This window comes from Calonectris borealis, chromosome 18, assembly GCF_964195595.1.
Source record: "Calonectris borealis chromosome 18, bCalBor7.hap1.2, whole genome shotgun sequence".
Lineage (NCBI taxonomy): Eukaryota > Metazoa > Chordata > Aves > Procellariiformes > Procellariidae > Calonectris > Calonectris borealis.
Genome location: NC_134329.1, coordinates 7065554 through 7090245, shown reverse-complemented (window position 1 = coordinate 7090245; position 24692 = coordinate 7065554). Strand labels below are relative to the sequence as shown.

The 24692-nt window shown below is 44.0% G+C and overlaps 3 protein-coding genes across 9 annotated transcripts; 2 read left to right on the top strand and 1 right to left on the bottom strand.

The window, feature by feature from the left end:
• The first annotated feature begins 2531 nt into the window (after positions 1-2531).
• USP30 (ubiquitin specific peptidase 30) lies at positions 2532-15076 on the top strand. 3 transcript variants are annotated; one of them, XM_075167558.1, is made up of 13 exons: positions 2532-2657; positions 2877-2986; positions 3951-4118; positions 5389-5492; positions 6359-6457; positions 7203-7242; positions 7508-7602; positions 8348-8407; positions 9539-9625; positions 10229-10309; positions 11350-11569; positions 12235-12343; positions 13458-15076. In XM_075167558.1, the coding sequence occupies exons 1-13, from the start codon at positions 2587-2589 to the stop codon at positions 13720-13722; spliced, it is 1509 nt and encodes a 502-aa protein (XP_075023659.1). In that variant the 5' UTR covers positions 2532-2586; the 3' UTR covers positions 13723-15076. The 3 variants fall into 3 exon arrangements, with proteins under 3 accessions (XP_075023659.1, XP_075023658.1, XP_075023660.1); XM_075167557.1 differs by having other exon boundaries at positions 2533-2657; positions 7200-7242; XM_075167559.1 differs by lacking the exons at positions 2532-2657; positions 2877-2986 and adding an exon at positions 3548-3634 and having other exon boundaries at positions 7200-7242.
• ALKBH2 (alkB homolog 2, alpha-ketoglutarate dependent dioxygenase) lies at positions 11431-19309 on the bottom strand. 5 transcript variants are annotated; one of them, XR_012676429.1, is made up of 4 exons: positions 18949-19309; positions 18280-18335; positions 16746-16858; positions 11431-11533 (listed from the first exon to the last, which is right to left on the bottom strand). XR_012676429.1 is itself a non-coding variant. In XM_075167560.1 (3 exons), the coding sequence occupies exons 1-3, from the start codon at positions 19154-19156 to the stop codon at positions 17684-17686; spliced, it is 717 nt and encodes a 238-aa protein (XP_075023661.1). In that variant the 5' UTR covers positions 19157-19309; the 3' UTR covers positions 16867-17683. The 5 variants fall into 5 exon arrangements, 2 of the variants coding, with proteins under 2 accessions (XP_075023661.1, XP_075023663.1); XR_012676428.1 differs by lacking the exon at positions 11431-11533 and adding an exon at positions 13627-13711; XR_012676427.1 differs by lacking the exon at positions 11431-11533 and adding an exon at positions 17547-17993 and having other exon boundaries at positions 16751-16858; positions 18137-18335.
• A 747-nt stretch (positions 19310-20056) lies between these two features.
• On the top strand, positions 20057-24236 carry UNG (uracil DNA glycosylase). Its single transcript, XM_075167556.1, has 6 exons — positions 20057-20395; positions 20469-20564; positions 21378-21475; positions 21902-21990; positions 22224-22402; positions 22925-24236. Exons 1-6 carry the CDS (start codon positions 20099-20101, stop codon positions 23063-23065), a joined length of 900 nt encoding a protein of 299 aa, XP_075023657.1. The 5' UTR covers positions 20057-20098; the 3' UTR covers positions 23066-24236.
• The last annotated feature ends 456 nt before the right edge of the window (positions 24237-24692 follow it).

Sequence of the window (24692 nt, the reverse complement as noted above, 5' to 3'; positions counted from 1 at the left end):
AGGAGACATTTGACAAGATTAAAATTTAAAATACATTTGACAAATTGGAGAAATGGCCTGAAATCAACAAGACAACGTCAAATGAAGACAGGTGAAAAGCGCTACAGTGAGGAAGAATTACGTTGTACAAATTCAGGTCAGGGAACAACGGATGATGCAAAAGGCTTGGGCTTAGCTATGAAAACCAAACATGCTTCAGTTTGTGAATGGGAGTTGTTCAACATCACACAGATTTAGTTTGTGACACTAAATATTGAAAATCTTAGCAGGTTTTAGTATTTATAACAAAGGACTAGCAGCTGACCTAGCTTCCTTAAAAATAGTGAGAAGAATTGTTTAATGAAGTCTTTGTGGCTAGGAGTGGAATCCAGATGCCTACACGTCGTCATGGGCTCCGTTTTAGGTACCTGTATCTCCTGTGGCCTCCAGCTGTGGATTTTGCACAGGACTGTACGGTGGATCACACAGGACCATGTGGGTATCTCGGGCACCTTAGGGCTCTCTCACATGGATCAAGATGCCTGTGCTTAGGCAACTGAATACTACCCTAAAAGTGTGAAAAAAACACCAATTTTAATTGCATGAAATGCAATTATGTTCTGTAATACATTCTCAAAAGCATTAAAAAAAGGCTTTTTCAGAGAACAGGTTTTGAGAACTTGTCAGGATGTGTTTGGTATCTCCCTCTGCTCTCCACTCTTTGTCACCTCTCTTGCCATTTTCTGCTTATCCTTCACAAACACACAGATTTCCATAAACAACACGACTCTTCAGTTGTGCACCCTTCTACTTGTCTTTGAATTGGGTGATGACGCATTTGGGCTGAAGAATGGCATTGTTCCAGCTATTTGTTACCATAAAGGAGCTCAGCAGTTTATTTGGAATGAAAGGCAGCATGGCCCATCGCAATTAAAAAATGAAAAGCCTCAGTAGATAAAACTGGTCTACCAACACCTTCCTGATTTGCAAGTTTTATGTTTCCTCTTCAGAAAATGTGGGTTAAAGAAACTGTAGTTCAATGCTTTGTATGATCCAAGAAGTCTGTTCTGTTTCACTGGGTAAAATACTGTAGATAAAGTCAGTACAACGAGAGGAGTTACTGAACTGAAACAGCCAGAGGAAAGCAGTCATTGCGGACCTTTATCAGAACAGCCTGACTGAGTTCCAGGATGAGATTTATCCACAAAACATGAGTTCACAGGGACTCTGGGTTCCTTCTCCCAAAAACTTGCTAGAAAATGGCATTTTTCAAGCAGAGTTTTAGCTTATACGTTCATTGCATAAGCAACAACTTTCTTTTCAGAATATAGCAGCTAAATTACTTTTTTACTAAGTAAGGTCCAATTTTCCAGTAAGATAAGGGTGTGAGATTTGTCCTCTAAGCACGCTGGTTTTTTTGTCTCACGTATTTAATGTGCATGAGACAGCCATGAGAATGGTACGTTGCACACTTGCACTGCAGCTGTCAGGACGACTTTATTTCTTCACATCCTTCTTGTCTCCTGTCTGTCGCTCCCCTGTTTCTCTCAGCCTCTTGCTGTCGACTCTCCTACTCTCCAGACTGCTCTCCTCTTACAAACAGCCTTCTGGCACACCTGGAGCAATGTCAGGCGAACAAGGACTCAGCCACAAAGACACACAGGGTGTACCAGACACTTGGCTAGCAAAGGTCGTTAGAATTAATCTGGGGAGGTGTGAAGAGGGAGACTGTTACCTGCCAGCCCACAGACACGATCAGCAGCTGCCATCTCGAGGTGCTCTCAGAAGCTGCATGCGTCAGTCATTCTGCTTGCAAGCGCTCCCGGATGCCTCCTCTCCTGGCACTGACGTGAAATACTTTCTCTAAACAATCCCCAAAATGCATCAGTTAAAAACAAAAACTAACAGCAGTAGGTGGAGAGCAACAGAGCAGGGCCCTTAAATACCAGGTGCAGAGGGAGAGGGTGTCAAGGCAGTACAGAGGAGCCTCAGGGCTGGCGTGTGCTATGCAGCAACGGGAGCTGTCCTCTCTCCGTGGGGTTTGGACGATTTCATTTAGAATCGTTTAGGTTGGAAAAGACCTCTAAGATCATCGAGTCCAACCGTTAACCCAGCACTGCCAAGTCCACCACTACACCATGTCCCTAAGCACCACATCTACACTTCTTTTAAATACCTCCAGGGATGGCGACTCCACCACTTTCCTGGGCAGCCTGTTCCAATGCTTGGCAACCCTTTCGGTGAAGAAATTTGTCCTAATATCCAATCTAAACCTCCGCTGGCCCAACTTGAGCTTGTGGGATTTAAGTGTCCCACCTCCTCCCCACAGCTTTGAGCCAGCCCCCCCCAAAGCCGGCGTCCCCTCAGGAGGGCCGCGGGGCTGCCCGGGATCGATGTCCGTTACACCCGCCTTCCCCCGGCCTTGCCGGCCCGGAGCAGGCCGGTGTCCCGCCCCCGCGCCGCCGCGGCCTTAGCAACCAGCCGCCTGCCGCCACCCGTTGCTAGGGGCGGTCCGCGCCCTAACCGGGCACTCCGCGCCACTTCCGGCGCTCCGCCGCCCCGTCCGCCGCGCCGCCTGTCCGCGGGGTTCTGGTTCCGGCGGGCGGGATGCTGCCCGGTGGCCCCGCGGAGGCGGACGGGGCGGTGCGGAGGTTGCTGCGGGCCGGAGCGGCGGCCAGGTCAGCGGGGACCGACCGGGCGGGGCGGGAGGGGGACGGCGGCCCGGTGCGGGCAGGGACCACGGCGGCGGGGCCAGCGGCCGAGCCCAGCCCGTCCCTTCCCGGAGCAGCGGGAACGACCCCGGGCGGAGGACGTTAAAGCACGTCCACCGCCCCCGGGCCTTTGCAGCCCGAGGGAGCGACTCCCCGGTCGTCTTATTTCCGCCCCCCCCGTTTCAGGTACAAAGCGATGAAGAACTGGGGCGTTATCGGGGGGGTCGCCGCGGCCGTGGCGGCGGGGATGTACGTGCTGTGGGGGCCCATCACCGAGAGGAAGCGGCGCAGGAGAGGTAACGGGGGGCCGAGCGGCCGGCAGCCTGCCCCGGGCGCGGGGAGCACGGGAAAACGGCCCCGGGAGCCAGTCCTTGGGTGCGTTTTGGTTTCCTCTGAGCGCCCTCCCCGATGTGGGAAACGCAGCTTTTTTTTATTATTAGCTTCTGTAAATTATTTTCTCTTGCTAAAGATAAAATTTTGGTCGCTGTCCTGTTTAGAAATGTAACAAATTAAAAAAAATGCATTAAACAAACATGGACTTTTGTTAACTTGCGTAATGTATTAATTGTATCGATTGACATTTTTCTAAAATTGTGACTCATTAGACATTTTTGGTTCTTGCGGTAAGTTCATTACTGAACTGCTGCAGATAACGCACTTTATTTTGCATTTCGGAATGAGAAGTAAACGTGTTCTTACTGAACATCAGTGCAAGAGGAGTGAAAGCCTTGTGCTAAGCCGAGTTGTGCAGAAATACTTCTTAGTAATCCCTGGCAACCCAGGAGTTCTCATAACAATGTAGTAATCTGAGCAAAAGAGAAAGATTCACCAAACCACGCTGGGGCGCACGACGGTGCAGCAGTGACCTCAGCGGCTCCTCTGCACTTGCACAACGAGGGGCTCCTACACCTCGGACTGGAACCAAGGATTTTACCGATTGTGTGGTAACTTGCAGATAATCCTGAACCTTAGTGTTGTCGATAGAAATCTCTTCCTGTCAGGAAAAAAGAGTATTTTTCAAAGAAATTTTAAGAAGATTTTCACAGTGGTTTAGGTCTCAGAGACCACCATGTATATAAACACTTTACAATATACCGTTGTACATACCAGGGTCGTCTAGTTTTCATTGCGTGCAAGTACCCAATAAACTGAAATAATTTAATTTTAATGTGATTTTAATACCTAACACAACGCTTGCTACTGAAAATAGTAAGGTTTTCCTACACGTCATGGTGTAAACTCTTACACTTCTATTTGCAGGGCTTGTACCTGGCCTCCTTAACTTAGGGAACACCTGTTTCATGAACTCTCTGCTGCAAGGCTTATCTTCCTGCCCCTCTTTCATCAAGTGGCTGGAGGAATTTACAGCACAATACAAGTCCACTGAGCGTCAATACTTGTCACTTACTTTGCTGCACCTCCTAAGAGGTACTTTAACATTTTCACGTTGTGATAAACTAAGAAGAAAACATTTAGCATAAATGTTATTGTTTCTAGCCTCCTTTCCCAAAGAAAGGAAGATCATGTGGTCTTGTATTCTTCTGTTTTTAATTTCCCTCTACTGACTTTGAACTCATTGGCCAAGTTCAACCCAATTTCACAGCAGGGTAGAGATCCAACAGGTATTAAGTTACCGAGCCTGAACAACGCAAGGCCCAGCTGCATGTGTCCCTGAAGCTGTTTGTTTCTTGGCCAACAGCTGAAAAGTTTTAGGATTTGTTTGACTCGCCTGGCAATCGAGAAGCAGTGGGCGGCCAACCCAGCGTCGTGCACATTGCTCCGAAGAAGCCGTTTGCCAGCAGGTTGAACAAATCGAAGTAGAGGGCAGCAGTGGTGCTGAAAATGTGGTTATGGAAGCCGCTGCCACAGGCTTTAATGCATTTGCTGTTCACAGAGTATTAATGGTTAAAACAATATGAATATGGACTCAGTATAATTGAAGAAATAGGAAATTATTATCACAGTTAGATGGGTACTCAGAATTCTATATAAAAGAAAAAGTATGCATTATAAAATCATTTAAGCATTTTTTCCAAGCTTACTATTTTACCCAAAATATGGACTATTAAATGAGATACTTTGTATGATGTTGGATGCAAATGTTAAAGCCTTTAAGTCCAGTTTGGTAAAACCCGTTTCGGACTTTCCCCTGTGCTAAATTCATGCATCAGTTACATCCTATTTAAGCACTCAAAATGTTTAAGCAATTTCTTGGCTCTCCCTGGCTTTCCTCTCAGGGCTTTGTTTTAAAGGAAATCCATGGAAGTTTCCCTGTCTCAGGATACTGTTCATACTAAAATTGTGCCAGTTAAGCATGTACCTTTAACTGATGTAAGGATGATGGGGCATTAATACTAGGGTTTCTGTGACATGTAAAGTACCAGTTTTTACCCAATCCACTAGTAAAAATTTGTCTTTTCAGATAGCGTTTATTCACTCTGTATCAGTTAGTTGAGAAACCTTTAAATTTGCGTATGTATTAGATGAGGAGAACGTATGCAGTCAGTTAGCCTGAGTCAGGTGAGAATGGTAATTAATACATACTAGTTTGATTGTCATTGTCTACCTGTCTTAATCAAGAATAACTGCTGTAATCGATTATATGATGCTTAAGTAACACAAAGTCTCAAATAAACAGATTTGTGTTCTAACTGTTCTTTGTGGCTCCTTCTAATGTTTTTAAATGCAATGTCTCTAGCTTTATCCTGCCAAGAGGTAACAGAAGATGATGTCCTGGATGCAAGCTGCCTGTTAGAAGTTCTAAGGATGTACAGGTGGCAGATCTCATCATTTGAGGAGCAGGTGATTACAGAATTCAAGTTAGACTGCCTGATATACACCTCAGTGCTTAGATACGGAATAACAGAAAAGTAAAGCTGTGGTACTAATAGCCCTGAGCGTCAAATCTGAATCTTTGCTGTAGCGAAAAGTTTGCTTTAAAAAGTGAAGGAAAACAACCATGTGATTGATGAATGGTGTTTTCAGTTTGCTTAGATACTCGTCATGGAAACCCTGGCTGCTTCAAAACCTCATACTTAATTACCATCAGATTTGGTACAATGGAGCCAGTAATATTAAAATAGAACGGATAGAGCCCTACATTCGCTATAGATAATGGGTCTATGCTGACGTGCCACGCTGCTTCAAGGGACTAACTTCACTAACATTTCCAAATTTAGTTACATGTAACATACAAGATTTCTAATTCTTGTTTTCAGTATTTTCAGCCCCTAAGTAAGTGCAGCTGTCCGATGAACTCGATTAATTACCTCAGCCATGAAATACGGTTCTATCTTTTATATTTCAGAGCCAAAGCAAACAGCATAGATTTCAATTACGCTTGTATTGAAATCAAGGAAAGCAGGCATTTGTGCATTCATTTTTATTTTTTTCTCCAAGTATTTTAGTCTCTTTTGAGTTTATATGGCCCAGAATATTTTTAATAAAGTGTGCTGTTATGAAGTTCACCTTTATAGAAAAACCTTTTTGGCAAAACTGCAGCAGATGCACAAATGATTACTATTAATACATAAGCTGGGCTCTAAGCAGTAATTTTTCCTTTAATTTCCTACGGCAATGATGTAGTCATATGTGTGTCAGTACTCCTAGTGTATGTTTTGATGTCTTTCGGTTTTGCTTCCTCTAAGTCTAATGCCTCTATTTAATAGGATGCTCATGAACTATTTCATGTCCTTACCTCCTCGTTAGAAGATGAACGAGATCGTCAGCCACGTGTGACACATTTGTTTGATGTGCATTCGCTGGAGGTGACTTCTTTACCAATGTTACTTCATTATCAGAAGAAGTTTCCGTAGTTGCCTAGATTCCTAAGTGTGTCAAGTATATAGTGTCTGTTTAGAAATTGAAGGTATTTTCATTATATTAACAAAGCTGTTCTTTTAGTACTCTGATAGAAATTAATCAATAGGTCAGGCAATCTAAAAAATGAAAAATGTTTTTTGTAAGCAAATGTATTTGAATTTACAGTGATCCCACTTTCGTGAGGGCTTTTGCGTTCCTAAATCCATTGAATATAGGGATTGAAATACTAGCACAGAACAGTAGTCCATCTAAGCAGTTACTCGTATCTGTAAGAGTTGACACATGAAAGAGGATTGAAAACTGAGAAATGGACATTTATGGAGTAGTCCATTTGGAGGTGAAATTTATCTTATCCTCCAGTCTAGTGGTAAACTTAGTATAGATGGAAAGTTTCTACCTCTTTTTGTCTAAAATATATACAAAAGGTTTATAAAATCTGTTCAGCTTTTATTTCAGTACTCTGAGGCAGAGAATTCTGCAGATTTATTATTCATTATATTAGAAGTGTTCGTCTGTCAATTATAGTTGCGTACTAGGTCTTTTGGCCTTCCTCAAATATAAAGAGACACTAAAACTCCCACAATTGTTCTAATGTCAGAAAAGCATATCAGGGATGAAATAAGAATATATTCAATACTTAATGCTTTCTGAGATGGGGTTAATGAAATCTTTTATCTTCCTCTGTAGCAGTCAGAAATAACCCAAAAGCAAATAAGCTGCAGAACAAGAGGTATGCTTTTTTCCATTCTGAAATATGAATATTCAGTCATAGTATAGTCACTTTGTTTATTAAAGGAATAATATTAATTACTCTTTGTCTGTATTGGACTGAAATATATCTCTTCAGCTATTAAAAAAACCATTAATTATTTATCAGTGGGACAGAACATGTTTTAGAGCAGTTATTTTTCTTACTGTGGGCCAAAAATGTGGAATTGTAGCGATGAACACAGATGTATTGAAACTAAAAGGACAATTTCAACTTTGTGTTTCAGGGTCTCTTCCCCCTGTGTCAAACCACTGGAAATCTCAGCATCCGTTTCACGGAAGGCTGACCAGCAACATGGTTTGCAAACACTGTGAACACCAGGTATAAGAATGTGTGTCTCGTAGTGTGTATACATGAAGAAGGATGCCTGACACGCGGAGTGCATTCTGAAACCATCATCCCTTGTTTCTGACGTAGTTGGTTTAAGGTTTGCAGGACTGACAGCTTAGACTGTTACTTTTTCAGGTACTTATTATGGCATTGATGATGAACAAGAATGTATCACTAAATATACTGAAGAAAATTAAGTGTGATCCACTTTGTGGGGATAATAGCTGCCCTATCAGACAGAATAATAGCTGTCTTACTGTATTTAGTATTCAGTACCACAGCAATCATATACTGAAAATCCACTCACATGGGTAGCGTTTTAGAACTAGCTATTCATTCAGCACGCGCTATTGAGATTGCACATAAAAAGCCAAATTAAGTTGCAGTCCAGTTATCCAGAATAAGGAGATGAAGATAACCTGGATAAAGAAAAAATACAGAAAGTAAATCTCATTTGTAGATCGAACTGTAAAAGTATGTTTAGTACTTCTACTTTTCAAAACCTTGCAAACAAATTTAAGTGAGCAGGGGCAGCTTCAGCAGAAACAGGCTAAGTAGCACCTTGTGTACCTAGTGGTCCCTAGCACCGTGCTTGGGAAAGCGGGTGGTTTTGACCCTATTGCACCAGATAATTGGGGACAACAGAGGGCATATGTTCATCTTTTGTGAGGTTGGCTTTTTTTTTCCGACTATCGTAAATTTTAGCTCACTGGATATGTGAAATATTTTCTTGCAGAGTCCTGTCAGGTATGATACCTTTGACAGTCTCTCACTGAGTATTCCAGCAGCTGCGTGGGTACGTATCCCTCACTGACGCATGATCCAGCCAGTCTGCCTACTGCCTTGTCGTCATAGCTTTACCTTCACTAGTGCCTTTTTAAGATGCTACAGCCTAAGTGTAAATAAGTAGCTACAGTTTATTTTCTTGCCTTTTTATAAATGATCCTGTTGTGCTAATACAGTACCTTATCACTAATGTATTGGTGCAAATTACCAATTAGTACAACAAGCATGGCTTTGTTGACGCCAATAGAGTTTTCTGTTTCTCCTGGCAGAGTATTTGGTCCTTTCTGTGTAATTTGAACAGACCAGATCGTATCCCGAAGGCTGTTTCTGGCAGTCTTGGAAGGTGACCTTCGGGTGCTCTGTCTGTGTGGTGATAGTACACAAGTTGCCTAATACAGGCTTTTGGATGAAGTGATTTCAACTGGAAATTATTTCCGTTTCCTTTTGGCTCTCTGAAAAACTTCGAATGACAAAACATTGTAGATTTGGGGGCCAAAATGTGCAGGATGTTTTTGAACTATAAAGGTTCGTTACTTAATGTGTGCTAACGATTTGTTTTTCCAGACAAGTAGCAACTACATGCACTCATGGAAACTCTGACTCGTTACCTACACAATACACTCTCGGACAGCTAGGATTGGGATTTGGACACATGTTCTGCTATTTGTGTTTTATTTTATACTGTCATTGAAGATTATGCCTTTCATACTTGGCAGTATGTAGTACAGTCTACAAGGAAGGATAGGAAGGAGTGCCTGAATTCAATTAAATGCTATATTTCTCCTATGTAGAGGGTCAGAGTGCATAAAGTGACCCATGAAGTCTGGAACTTTAGAGAAAAATAGTAACAGGTCCAGGAATCCGTAGTTTAAAACCACACTAAAGGAGTCACACAGGGAGTCATAGCTATTGTTCTTATCTACAGGCTGCAATGTTTTCCATATTTAATCCAGGCTAAGGAAGAATTCCCATAGTTAGTTACATTATCAGTGTTCTATCCTCAAAGCCATTTAGTCAGTTTTCTCAAGAAATAGATCTGCAATATGTTTTCTGTAGGAAAAAATTATGAAAAACCCTTTCACAAAATTTAGTAGTATGCACCCTAAAACTACTGCAGATAACTTTGGCTTTTTGTACTAAGGGTCGTCCTATGACGCTGGACCACTGCCTCCATCATTTCATCTCCTCTGAATCTGTAAAGGATGTTGTGTGTGACAACTGCACTAAAGTATGTAATTTTAATTTATATCATCTTCTAGCTCAGTTTTAAGCCTGCTGACAGAATTATGGCTTCAGTTTTCTACGCCTTTCTTCATGACTTCAGAAAAGCCTCTAGCCTGCCTGGGATTTCTTATATTTGGAGTTCTTATCTCACAGAATATTTTGAAGCTTTATTTTTTACTAATATTACAAAATTTACAAATATTTTATTCTGTAATTACCAGGTATTATTTAGATAATATTTGGGATAATTTTTTGTTCTGGTATTTTAAACGGTACTTTACAGTTGCCTGTATTTTGATGGTAGCACAGAGCCAAAGTGTCTTGTTTGAAAACCAACAGAAATGGTGTATGACTATACATAAACCTGGAGACTGGGCTTATTCTGTAAATGCTTATTTCTGCTTGATTTTGGTTTAGAATTCTGATCCATTAGGATAGGCCAACAATCTTAAGAAAGTTCCTAGAAAACTGTAGGTGTAATTAATGTACTGAGCATAGTTCTAGATAGACAATTGTTTTTGTCTGCAGTGTGCAGACCTGCACCATTAGATGTAATCTGATACAGCAAGTATTTATTGTGGCTTTATTTTTTTCCCTTTGATTTCAGATTCAGGCAGAAGGGACTCTGAATGGACAGAGCATAGAAAACCAGAGAACAACATTTGTTAAGCAATTGAAGTTAGGAAAGGTGAGGCAAGCTAACCCTCCAAATCTATTTTTAAATCCTATTATACAGTAATTTCTTTCTTTGATCTCTTTGCTTGATGTCCACTTCTTGGTATTAGACTAATGTTTTACTTTAAAAAGTAAGCTCATCTGTCAAATATTTGTAGGCACTGAGGCCTCAATTCAGCAAAATATCAAACTCTATAGCTTAAAGAATGTGAGTATTCTACTGTTATTCAGCAAAACACTTAAATGTGAGTTTGGCTCAGTGGCAGTTCATATGTCTTGCATTAATTCTTGATTTCCTTGGTAAGTGAAGTGATTCATGTATACAATGTTTGTAGGATCTTTAGTAATTGCACGTTTCAAAGAAATTAAAATGTTCTAAATACAGCTGGTTTAAACAAGTGAATATGGTGCTAAACATCAGATGTAGTTTATATTAGAAGCTTTTATTATTTTCTGCTCTGTAATCATATAATGCAGAGGACAACAGGGCACTGGTCTGTAATTAAGAGCCTCAGCTACCATTAATAATAATATGTACTTATTGATAGAGGTTAACCCTGGCATGACATTGAATGTCAGATATTTATAACTACTTGACCTTTTTTTTCCCCTGGTATTCTCACTGTGCAAAGCCATTACTTATTGAGTATTAGCAAATGTCTTGCAATAACTCGCTCCAACAAATTCCAATCCTCATTTCTACCACACCGATCAACAAACTAAATGAGATTGACAGGTGGGCTTTTTAGGAACACACATGTATTTTTATTGATTTTTCTTCCATTTGGAGAAAATGATTAACATCAGCTATCCTACTGCCTAGTGAGTGAGCAGTAGTGGCATTAGCAGAAATCTAAAGAGAGTTATGAGTTAGTGATACTATTGTCAGTAAGCTTACACGCAGATAGAGTAGAACATAAGGGAACAGTTCAGTGATGTATTTCCTTATCCACTAGACTTACCAGTTCAGTTAGTATGCTTTTAACTTGAACAGCTGTTTCTCTCCATTTAAAATGTATTTTGACTCTCCTTTTCTATGGAATATTGCTGAAGCTCCCGCAGTGTTTGTGCATCCATCTGCAAAGACTGAGCTGGTCAAACCAAGGCACTCCTCTGAAACGTCACGAACATGTACAGTTCAATGAGTTCCTGATCATGGACATCTACAAATACCGCATTCCTGTTCATAAATCAAGCCAGAATGAGCTGAATCAGAAAAACTCTGAAGAGACAACACCTGGAACAAAGGATGGGATAGCAGTAAAACCTTCAGGTACTTATTTTGAAAATAAACTCTATCAGGTATTTCTACATTTCAGTGATAAAACATTCTAATCTGCAGAATGATCATAAGAGCAGTATCTTTATTTGGATCTGTGCAAAGAGGACAGGCAGAAATCCCTTTCCCAGCAACCATTAGGATACCCTGTTGCAAGTTTACAGTTCCATTTTGATAATTTAATTTGATCGTACTAAATATTTAAAAAACTTACAAACAAAAAAATCCCAGATAGCATAGAACTTGCATGTTTTATGTCCAAAGGATGAAGGAATGTTGAACTCAGGAAGTCCTAGGGATTATCTTGCTAGTGATCTCTTCTAAGGCTTCAGGACAAGCATAGAAAGAATGCTGGGAATGGTGACTTCTTAGAAAATCTAGCTGTAGCAGGTCTCTCATTTAGGCAGCTCAACATTCTATTTAGTTGGGATTTTGTAAACATTGTCATTTTCATATTTGTGTCATGTAAAAACAATTACCACTGTCTTTGGATATTATACTCTGTATCTCTTAAGGGATTGTGATATGTAATGAATTAAAATAAGTAAAATACCTTCATATTCTGTGATGAAAGATACTGCAGGAACAGAAGCACTGTTACTAACAATACTAATAGTAGCATTTAAGTTAAATTACTGAATGGCTGCTTTCTCTTGCAGATGCAGAACAGCCATCTGGTACTAAACCTCTCTTTCTGAATGGTGCCTGCTCCTCTTCATTTTTAATGTCCTCGGGAACTTTTCCACTTGCTGCATTCCCTGAATGCAGGTAAGTTAGAGATTTGTACCCTATCTTGTAATTTCTGTCCTTTCAAATTATGTCTTCCTTTATTCTGTCTTTATTATGAGGCTGCATAGTAACAGAATTTAACATCTATCCTAGCTCCTGTGCAGAAATGTTTTGCTTTTCTCTTGGCCAATTTTTAATGGTTGTCTTTGCCTCCATTTCTCTCCTAAAAAGGCAGTAGGGCATATTACAAGCAAAACTCAAAATCTCCTTTCTCTGGTTCATGGTGCACTAAATCATCCTTCTGAAGAGCCATAATCTTATTCTAACCGTTTTCTTCTTCTTTCTTCCTGTCATTTTCCCTCTTATTCTGATTTTAAAACTACTGCAAGAAATCCATAAATCTCTTAGAGATTTTTGTCAAACATTTTATTTAACGAGCTTGATTTAAGTTGCAGCTGCCATGATTCTACTTAGTAAATCAGCCTTGATGCTTCTCCTGATAATCTGTTTTCTTGGCCTTTAAGAACGTTCACTTATTTTCATGCCAGTGACCAATTCCATACACCACTTCCATACACCAGTTCTATACCACTTCTTCTATCTGCCATTGTGTATTTTCCCCATGGGGAAGACAATTCCCACAATCGCTGTATGAAATGAGACGCCCGGAAGCATTTTATGCCAAATGTTTGTTATGAAGACAGTTGTAGAGCAACTCCTTGAAAGTGTGTTCTTTATCATCTGTGGGTTACCTGCTGCAATTTTACCTCTTTTCAGTTAAAAGCACATTCTTCTAGAATAGCTTTTCCGTCCAATAACAGTGCTTTAAGAACTAAATACTGCCACATTGGAAGGTTTGATTGAAAATGCTGTTGCAAAATTCAATCAGTTATGCTGTATAAAATGTAGTAGCCCTCTGTAGCATAAACTTTTAAAATAAATGGTTCAATTTTCTCAATAATAGAATAAGGCAGCACTGCAGTGAAGACTTGGTATACAGAAAAGTAATTGCAAGACAGTATGTCTCTTACAGAGCCGTCTATTTGCTCTAAAAAGAAATTGCAACTGAAGACAAAGCAAGTGGGGCTGCTTCTGGTATGTGTGTGATCCACGAGGGCTGCTGACCCTTTCTTTTTTCTCATTTGTCCTTCAGTTCCCCTGTATACCTTTACCGTCTGATGGCAGTTGTAGTTCATCATGGAGACATGCATTCTGGACACTTTGTGACTTATCGCCGCTCTCCACCTTCTCCTAAGAACCCGCTCTCTGTCAGCAGTCAGTGGCTATGGATTTCAGACGACACCGTTCGCAAAGCTAGTTTGCAGGAAGTCCTTTCTTCTAGTGCTTACTTGCTTTTTTATGAGCGTGTTCACTCAAGGGTACAGCACCAAAGCTTGGAGTTGAGGGCTGAAGAGTGATTAAGAGAGCAGAAGAAGGACAAAAACTGACAAAATTCCTCTAATGAGATCTACGTTGCACCTCCTGTCTGTTATGCAAATAACCCACCACAGGCCCTCCCTCTATGGCAACGGCTGGCTCCTGCTGGGAGTTGTGTTTTGTACCAAAATTACGCTACCCAAAGTTGGTCTGCTAACGCTGTGCAGTCCAAAGTATATCTGTAGTAGAGAAGCATTTATTCTGTTAGGTAGTAATTTTGTCAACATCACAGCTCTGAAACAGACTTCCCAAGGCTGTTTCCATGTTCTGACATGTATGTAAATTTTCAAAGGGAGAGGCTTAATCCTATACATTTCACTGCAGATGTTTCTGAACAGGGGAGCCCCAGAAGCGGTTGATGGGAAGCTACTGTTATCAAAGGCAATGACTTAAGAAACGAAGTGCCTTGAGCTTATTTGAATAGCAACATTACCATTGTCTGAGTCCACTGCATGTCCGTTGCGTTCTGCTAAATGTCTCAAGATGATGGGATGAACTACTAACGGAATCAGATTTCTCTTGATATTCCAGCTAATCAATAAAGTAAAGCATCTCTATGTAACATGCACAATCCAAAAAACAACTTCCCTGTTCATGTCATTTCCCTAATATTTTAGTTCTTTATACGTGATAGAAGTACTTCTGCTGATTCAAAGTGCAGTTTCCCTTTTCCAGGAGAAAAGATAAATTTTTCTTCTACTAAAAGCCAAGACCCTGATTTATTGCTCTGTATCTTTGGAATATAGCTGAAATTAAGAGACAGAAGCGTTTGCTAGCAATCAGTATTGTAATTTCCTTCGTCACTATGAAACTGTTGAGTACGGTTGTTTGTAGTATCAACTACAACTTTTAATGCTGTGATTTCAACGCTACTGTAATTGGTGTTCTAGACTTGCCCTTCCTATTTTGATGCTGAAAACTGCCATTTCTCATCAACCATTCAGATACATGCTGTCTGGCTTGCAGTTGAGCTTTAGAGCTTGTACCAGTTGTGATTGTGAGCCGAGATGTATAGCAACCCAAGCATCCTTCTTAAGTTAGAGTATACACGATTGAATCAGGACTGGTGGGCTCTTACTTGTCTTGTGAAGTAGTACAGCAGTCTGAGAAGACTGGTGTCACTGCATTAGATACACAGATTGCCATATAAATAGAATGCTGCTCTAGATTGTTTGACGTGTAAAAAGAAAAATCCCAAACAAAGGGAGGGAGAAGCAGCAAAAATTACCCTTTTGACTGCTTTTAAATTATCAGGAATAAAGTATGTAGGCTATTTTTAGCTCTTTTCTATCCTTGTAAGCTTGGAGGAAAAAAATAATTCATCAGACAAGCTTTTTCAGTGTAAAACAGCAACTAAGTTTTCAAATGGTAACAACTGTCTTAATAGTTTTTTAGGGCAACTTTGTACCTCATATATTCATATCGCTGCCCAAAGCTCATAGGCATTCAGAGTTCCTTAACGGGAGGCTCAAAACCAGCCAAAATAGGAGTGGTAATAGACGTATATGAAAAACTATTTACACAACTCATCATTCCAGAGTATGGATCTCAATTCCTGCTCCAAGTAATGCCTTTAGTCTTTATAAATCCACCAACATACTAGTTCCTGAGAAGTCTCCCTGTCTGTGCTAGGCTAGCAGTAGCATAGTTTTAACCTTTTTATTTTAAGTTGTGGAAAAACAACAAGAAAAACAAAAAACCTAGAAGGATGCAAAATGCCAAAAATGCCCTGGCCGTTGAACTAAGACCTAACAGACTTGCAGAAGGTAAGAGAAGAAAGCCCTCCACTCTGGGCAGCATGGGTGTGCAGTAGAAGCTCTGTAAAGCAGTGATGGGTGTCACCTAAGGAAAAACATCATGCAAAGCATCTAGGTCCAGCAGATCTACCGTTTGTACCTCAGAACTTCAAAACATTTCCACTGCCAGCAGTGTATATTCTGCAATGCCTGTTCTCAACAGGGTCTGTTCAGAGTTTTTAAATCTGAATTTTTGTGAAATTCATCTGAACAGGTCACTTTGTTTAGAAAGCAGTAATGCTGGAGGTGGGTCAGAACACATGCACACAATGGACTAAGTCTTAAACTCATCAGCTTGTAACAGGGACATAAAACCACATATTACTGCAAGCTTGCATGTTCAATATATTTTTCTTTTCCTTTTGCATACAGCTGCTTTCCAACAGGGGCCAGTTTGATGAGAATGAAAGCACAGTTGCTGTACAACACTGACTGATAAACTGCTCAGTTTCAGCTTCCTCAAGGGCTATAAAGATGAGGGTTGAGTAGTCAGCCTTTGTTCTAGCTTTCCGTGTTAGTAGATGGTCTTAGCTTAGCCCTCAGTGCGAGGAAGGAAGCAAAGTGTCAGCACCTCAGTTCTGGTCCTGAGCTGTGCTAGATGCTCCCAGCTTACTGTGAGCATCAAAGACCTGTGCACGTGTTTGCCACCCAACCCTCACCTTTTGAAGTCATTGGGCTCTGTGCAGGCACGAGGCTCATCAAACGCTTGTTACTCACAAGCTTCCATGGTGGAGAAGGTGTTAATAAAATGTAAAAGGTTAAAAAACATCAGATAAATCTCCAAGATGACATCTTTGTGTTTGAATTATTCTTGTCTTATTTTGTGCATTATTTAAAAATGTATGATGTTATAGTCAAACCACTGCACTGCTGTTTGAAATTGTTTTCACTTCAGGGTATTTTTGTAATTGTACAGTAGCAATAAAAAACCAAACTTACTAGAAAAAGTAGCTGTCCATGTGTGGTAATGCCTTGAAACAAAGACCAAGCTATAAGCCAAACCGCATTCGGTATATCCGAAGCAGCACTTCACATTCTCTGGATAAGAAGCATTCATTCAGGAGCTCTTTGTGCTACATATAGCATTTTCTGGTAGTGGCAGTGTATAAACAGACATTAATTCTGTAGCCCTAATGGACCTACCCATCACTGATTCAGATGCTTGTAGCCTGGTTACTCAAGGATCAGTTCACCTTATCAGGACTTACCATTGCTTGATTCTGCAAGACCTGTTGGTGACTTTGGACGCCCTTTCCTCATTTCAGCAGGATTCACTGTCAGCATGGACGCTGATGGCTTTCAGGTAGTCAGAATGGAATCCCTAGGGATAATTATTTAGAAAAACAGACACTCTCAGAAGTTATAGCCTTTCATGCTGCATTATCCATATAAACGGTCCAACCCAGTCGTTCTGCAAAAGGTCATCTTACGCTCCCTGGTTTCTGTACAAAGGACCGAAGGAAGAAGAGACCCCCTCCCTGTGTGGTAGCACCTCATGCTTCCTCCTGCCCCACCACGCTACTGACCAAAAGGACCCAGTCTCCCATGTCAGCAGAGGAATATAAGCAGACAAAAGTCACAGTGACTGTAAAACGTGCAGCCAGCCATGTTGCACTCGCTATATTCATATCTTAGCGCGCCTCTTTTTCATGTCAGTCTCATTTGTATTTTATTTTTAAAAAACCAAGCAAACCATAGCTCATTGACGGAGCATACAAGAAAGTGTCACCTGTTGAACAGTATCAGCTTCCAGGCTCACTCTAAATGATTACATCTTGTACTTCATAGCATTTATAAACTATTTCACTGCTATCTGAAGGATATAGAGTATTTTGATCTTTTCAGAAAACTGGCTAGATTAAGATCAGTTGAGAACAAACTTCCTCCTGAGCAAAACAAGGGTATTACTCATTAAAGATATGTATCAGCAGGACTACAGCAAAGTTTCACAGAGAAAAAGTATTCTTGGCATTCAAGATCAGTAGCCGCAGTCTTTATTAGCAAATTACCAAGTACGCTATCTCCTCTCATGGTTTAATTCGTTCATCCGGTACCTTGGATCATCAAAGACAGTGTTTGAATGAGAAATTGACAGAAAGCTTCTATTTTCAGAGACAAAAGACCTGGTGCTTGATTGCTGAATATTTCACTTTTTGGCTATAGTCATCACTTTCCGAAATGTGAGGTTGATTCTTGGGGCAAGTACTCTCTTGCGGGTGGGCAGGCTATGGTACCAATACACATTGGTGGGGTACTTCATCATCAGGAGGCTACCATGGGCTAGCTGCAGTTTGATGGGCTTAATGTGGCGCGTTGCGTTTTTCCCTCTGGAATCACAGTGCCTGAAAACAAAGTCCCTGCAAGCTCCGAAGGACACAGACGCAATCGGACTGCGTGGAACCAGTTCTCTCTCGTCATCTCGATGTTCACCTATGTGGTCCCCACCATCTTTGTATCTGTACACAGAATAGATTAGTTAGTTCTTCTACCAATCCAATTAAATGGGTGTCAAACAACCCTCAGTTGATCTGTCAACAGTGTTGCACAAGCAACTTTTCATATGAACAAGCTGCTTGATGCAATTGGAAACCAGACATACCTGTTAATAAGAACAAAATTAAAAGTATGTCCTGTGTCCAAAGTGATGCGGTCTCTGATACGGTTCAGAACTGGGATCCATGGCTTAGGAGAGAAGGTAACACCCGAGTAAGTGTATGTTAACTCAGGGTCTCCATAGGTTACCTGCTTCCTTGGAATGTCATGCCATTTGCCAAACACGTGCAATCTTGTCATTTCACCTGTTTAAACAAGAAATGAGAAGGATCAAAACCAACTCTGTATTACCTCTGCAGTTGACAGTTTTAACATTCTCCTTGATTTGGAGCTTCTGTGAATCTCCAGTGGGACAACAGAAATGAGGATGCTTATGACAACCCAAAAGCTGCCATCTGTGTTCAAGTGTTTCCGTCCCAACAAAGCACTTAACACTCAAGTTTGACACTGCCTTACGATCCCCCTTGAATGGGATGAACGGGACTAGCACCCCCACCATATTTTGTTGTTGAATTAATGTGACTGGGGATATCTCGTACACTACATCTACCAGCAAACTCCTGTCACCCTTCCAGGACTACACCGGTTCTTTGGAAATATTAAAATGTGAATGAAACTGCTTGGCACACGCTTCAAGCTAAGCAAAACCCTGCAGGATCAGACCTGTGCTTGCACTTTACTTCGCAGGGCCTGACTTAGCAAACACCAGGCGCCTGCAGAAACCTCTCCGCCATCTGGCAGCTCTGCCCAGGCCACGGGAATCATTCCGGGACTCGCCTTGGGCGAGCCGAGCAGGGAAACACTTCACCGGGCGGGGGGCTCCCGGGGCTGGAAGCCGGGTCCCCCGGCGGCCGTTACCTTCGAAGTACTCCACCTCCTCTTCCAGCTGCTGGAAGATCTCGTCAGCCTCGGCCTTGCCGAAGAGGAGTCGGTAGTCACAGCTCAGGCCCTCCGCGCGGATCTCCTGCCAGGGGGGCTGCCCCGAGGCGGGCTCCTCCGGCCGCGGCCTCTTCCCGCCGCCGCCCCCCGCCTCCCCGGGGGGACGTTTAACCACGTATCTGTCCATCAGCGCCCGCTCAGAAGCACCGATGGCGGCGGGAGGGGCTGCGGGGACGCCCGTCTCAGGGCGGGCGCCTCCTCCCGGCAGCGAAACCGGGCGGTAACGGGAGCGACCCCCTGAGGGAGCGCGGCGACGGCGGGCAACCCCCGACCCCTCAGCGGCCGCGGAGGGGGGGGGAGGGGGGGGGGTCGAGGCGGGCGCGCATGCGCCAGGGCGGCCCGTGCCCCGCCTCCCTCCGGCGGGCACCGCCCCCTCCCGCGCACGCGCGCGCTTTTGGCGCCAAATCCCCGTTTCGCCCACCGGTTCGCGCGGTACCGCTGCCGCCCCTCACCGCTGCCGCTCGCCCGCTCCGCCGCTGCCGCCATGATCGGGCAGAAGACGCTGCACTCCTTCTTCAGCGCCGCGCCGGCGAAGAAGCGCGGCCGCTCCCCGGAGCCGGGCGGCGACGCTGAGGTAGCGAGCGGGGGGCTGGGGGCGCCGGCGGCCCTGGAGAGGGGAGAGGGGGCCGGTGGTCGGGGGGTTGGCGGCTGTGGAGGGGGGTCTCGCGGCGCTGGTGGCCGTTGGGGCGCGCGGCGCTGGCGGCCGGTGGGGGAGCGGGGATACCACGCGCCGCGCGGCCACTTCCAAAAGCCCGCGCTCCTGGCACGCCTGACTGACCTGCCAATCGAGGCCACTCTCCGCCTCTGCCCAATGGGCGCTGAGGGTCGCCAGCGCGTCACGGTTGCTAGGCAGAGCGGCTCTCTGCCAACTGTGACAAGCCAATAGGGAGAAGCGTGCTCTTTTTCGTTGATCAATGGGGAGCGGGAGTTTGGGCTTCCGCTTGTGGGCGGGACCCGCTTGGCGCGACGGCCAATGGGGACGGGCCCACCGTTGTTTTGCCGCGAAATACCCGCGTGCGGCGCGGCCGCCCTCGGAGCCGCCCCGCGGAGGGCGGTGCGTGGCCGGGGCATGGCGGCCGCTCGGCTCTCGCTGCTCGGCCTGCGGCTGGGCCGCGGCGTCCCCCGCCCTCTCTGCAGTCGCTGCCTCTTCGCTCGCCATTCCCAGGTCAGTGCTGCGAAGAAGGCGAAGGCGGCGGGAGATGAGATGGGTAAGGCCTCGCCGCTGAGCCCGGAGCAGCTGGAGCGGATCCGCAAGAACAAGGAGGCGGCCCTGCAGCGGCTGGCCGAGCGGAACGTGCCCCCGGGCTTCGGGGAGAGTTGGCGGCGGCAGCTGGCCGGGGAGTTCTCGAAGCCCTACTTCGTGGAGGTGAGTGAGGCGGGGCTGGGCGGCCGCTGCTCCCCGCGGTCCCCGGGCTGAAGCCGCCCCTCTCCATCCTCAGCTGATGGCGTTTGTAGCAGAAGAGAGGAAACGCTACACGGTCTATCCGCCCCCCGACCAAGTCTTCACCTGGACGCAGATGTGCGACATCAGAGATGTGAGTAGAGCTGCAGGCGCGGGGGGGAGGCGGGGGCGTCGCTCCGGCTGCCGCTGCTTTTAAAATGATGAAAACGCGGGGCTGGGTGGGCAAACAGGGTGAAGAAGCAGGGCTAGATGCACAAACACGTTCCTTTGGTGTTTGGTCTCTTAAGCTTCAATCCCACATGGTGCGGATGCTGTTGTTTCTCTCACGTAACTTCTAAATCCTCGCTTCCCTTTCATCTCTGATAGCGAAACGCGGTTTTATTGTTTTATTATGCTCACTGGCCACAGGATTTCCTTTAAAACTTTAGTTGGACTTTTGACCTCATTTCCAGTGTTACCAACTTAATGTAGTGCTTGATTTTTTGGGTCTTCTACATCTCTTGTTTTTTTTTAATTGATCTGTAATGAACTATAATTAAAAAAATGACGGTGCTTAAAATAATCCCACTGCCAATAAGCTGTGTCAAAGATATCACAGCAAGTGTGGCGTAAAACCAAAATGTGAGGAAATTTACTTGGAAAATACCTTAACAAGGTGTTTTATTGTGGCTCTTTGAAAGTGTCAGTCTTTCGCACTCAAAATATCTTCATAATCTTAGCAGCAAAGCTGTGGTGATGTTAATCCTTAGTGGTAGGTGGGGACTGTGTCCTTTAACTTGTTTATAATGAGATGTCAGTGATTTAACTTCTGTTCCTGCTTTTTTTTTGTTTGGTTGGTTTTTTTGTCTGTGTATTTGTTTTAGACTCATTCATAAGCCTTTTTTTTCTTCCCTCTTTTGGGAGTAATACTGACTATAATTCAGTGCTAACAAAGGTCTGCTTTCAGGTAAAGGTTGTCATTTTGGGGCAAGATCCATATCATGGACCTAATCAAGCTCATGGGCTCTGCTTCAGTGTCCAGAAACCTGTTCCTCCTCCCCCCAGGTATGACAGTGCTCAATTTGCAAAATTCCTTTTGTTTACAAATTATTTGTAGTTCTGTGTTACTTATGGCTGTGAGTCAGATAAGTGATAGGAAGTGTGTGGTGACTACTGAGATTTGAGTTCTGCATTGCCTAGAACAAAAACATCGCTGCAAAATTATGGACAATTCTATATAGTTTGATATTCTGAAGAGCATGCTGGACATAAATTTGCATTTTCAGTTGTGCTGAGACCTTCTCATTAAGCTTCTATCCAGGCACACAAAGGGGGGTCCTAGTTACCCTGCTTCTCCAAATGGCTTTGTTATCTTAAATGGTAAGATTAAAATCAATACTCTTCTTGTCTAGTGTAAGAGCAGTAAGTGGTGCTGTTTGCTCTTATCTTTAAACGTGCATATTTAAAATCTTTTGATGTTTTTGTTTACAGTTTAGAAAATATTTACAAAGAACTGTCTACGGATATTGAGGACTTCACTCACCCTGGTCATGGTGATCTGACTGGCTGGGCCAAGCAAGGTGAGTTAATAGACACTCTAGTAACGTGTCCACTGCATGAAGAAGCCTAGCTAGAAAAAAGATCCATGGTTGGAAACAGTCCATCTGTAAAAGAGAAAATCAATTCTGAGTGCCTGTCGCTTAGCGGGCACCTTAGAGTGAAAATTTAATTTATCATTTCTCAGGGGAAGCAGGAAAAGGCAGTCAATGCTTGAGTTTTGCATCATCCTCTGCGTATCTGCTTTGTTTGTTAGGAGTGCTCCTACTCAATGCCGTCCTCACGGTGCGAGCTCACCAGGCCACGTCCCACAGGGAGAGAGGCTGGGAGCAGTTCACGGACGTGGTGGTGTCCTGGCTCAACAAGAACTTGCACGGGGTTGTCTTCATGCTGTGGGGAGCCTACGCCCAGAAGAAAGGCAGCTCCATTGACAGGGTACAGGTTACTCCTCCTCATCTCTTCCCTCTCACTGATTTTTTTTCTTCAGTTGGGTGGACACTAGAGGGCACTTCCCTTACAGAATTGGGGTTTTCTCTCTGCTTGAACTCTGCTGTCAAATTTAGTTGCCCTTCTGTTCCAGCTTAGCCTTTGCCAGAATTAAGCAACAAAAGTGGAGCAAGTGTAACCTTCTGTTGTCAGAAAAGCATCCAGTTGAGGACAGAACTGTTTTTTCTAGGAAAAGGCTCATGAATAAGTATAAAATTTGCTGTTAGGATTACAGCAATTGAAAAATGGCCAGGGTATTACTGCTGCTTTACATAGTCCATCCTCCTCTGCTCAGTGGGACAAAAGTCTCGGTCCTCATGGCCAGTTGGCTGAGGCTGGGTCCTCAGGCTGGTGGCCGAGGAGGTGTGGAGAGGAAATCACAGCTGCTGGGTGGGGGCAGAAGCAGCCAGCCTTGTCCAGGGAGCTGAAAACATGCAAATCTAACGAGCGGTTTCCTCTAACGCTTTACAGAAACGCCACCACGTCCTGCAGACGGTTCATCCCTCGCCTCTCTCTGTCAACAGAGGGTTTTTCGGCTGTCGGCATTTCTCAAAGACAAATGAATTGCTCAAGAAATCTGGCAAGAAGCCCATTGACTGGAGGGCGCTCTGAGCTGCGCGCGGGAGCTGGTGGGATCTAATGGTTGGGAACAGCCCCTGTTTCAGGGGTTGTCGCGTTTCTGAAAAACTTGCTGACCTGAGAATTACTCTTTGGATGTTGATCAAGGAACAAATGACCAAACTTTCAGAGACGTTATTATTTTTTTAAATGTTTTTTTAAAGAGCGGATTGGAGTGTTACATGGACAACTTCTCTGCTGTTTGAACAGGTCTCAACCTAGTTTGAAGCAAAGCAAAAAAAAAGTTCTATATTAATTTGTGTCCGTTGTTGTAATGGGAATATATTTTCAGGCTCTTGCGAAGGGATGTCAATTCTTACAGGTGAAGCTGTTCAGCTTTTGTAAATACCCTGCTGCGCCTCCTCCTGCTGTGCAAATCCACATTTCATACTTGGGGGGTGTGGAGCTGACTCCACGGGAGAAAAGGCAGATGCTTTTGTTTTTAGCTTTTTGCTACAGATTACAAGATTTATTAGAAATACGGCCCCTTGGCACTGTAAAGACTGTACACTGTCAGCAGTGTTACTTGGTGTATCTGTACTCTCAAGATTTCAGGGTTAATCACCCCAGCAGCCGAGGGGAGACTGCGACCAAGGCTGTGGTCGTGCTCTGAGGTTTTTGTTGGCATTTAGCGAGGAAAACCATAAGTTTTTAGATTCTTACTGGGTGTGTTAATCACTTGGATGACAGGTGAGCTGTGATGACCATGAACTTCGTGGTACCGGCTGATGGTAGCAGTGAAGGTTTGTTCATCAAGATCTGCCAATTGATGGGCTGACGGTTGCAGATTGTTTAGGATCTTTTAAGATCTTAGAGGGATTTTTGTGCTTTGCCTTCATAGGAGCAAACTGAGGTTTCTAGCCACTGTTGGAAGTAACTGTTGAGACTTCCAGGATGGAGACAAGGTTGGACTTCACCCTTCTGGGTTCCCAGTCCATCTTTGACTTTAATTCCTTTAATGGAAGTGAAGTGCCTTTTTTGTTTGGAAATTACATGTTTTTGTAGAATACAAAACCTTTCTCTGTTATTTGCTCTGTTAGGTAACACTAGTAGAAGTGAAGTTTTACACTTTCTGTGGCTGTGTTGTATTTTTTGTTTGGTTCGGTTTTGGTCGTCCGTCCCCCCCCTCCCCGGTTTGTTTTTTAAATAAAATTTACTTTGTTTATGTTGTGGTGTGATCTTGCACTGGTAGGAACAATGCAGGGAGAGAAGGGTGCCCGAGGTGAAGGCCTGGCTCTGCAATGGATGCCAGCCCCGGGGGGGTCCCTGCTCTCCCCGGGGGTTTCCCCTGCTCCCCTTGGGGAGGCAAAGCCGCAGGTGCCGGCGGTTCTCCTTCTCCTTGTCCCCATGACCGGTGCGGGGCCAGGGCACCTTTGTCCCCCAAGGATCGGGTGTCCCCGGCGGCCATGCCAAGGCCCTCCCCACCACTTTCCGCCCTCGCCTCCAGAAGTTTTCCAGGCGCGTTAGCGGGGAAATATTTCTGCTTGACGTTACCGTCACGTGCGAGGAGGCAACTGTAAGGCGAGAGCCGGGGGGGTCGGGGGGGCCGGGGCACGCGCTCCCCCCGCGGCGCGGCCCTCACCCTGGGGCCTGGCACCGCGCCGGCTTTCGGCCCGGCGTG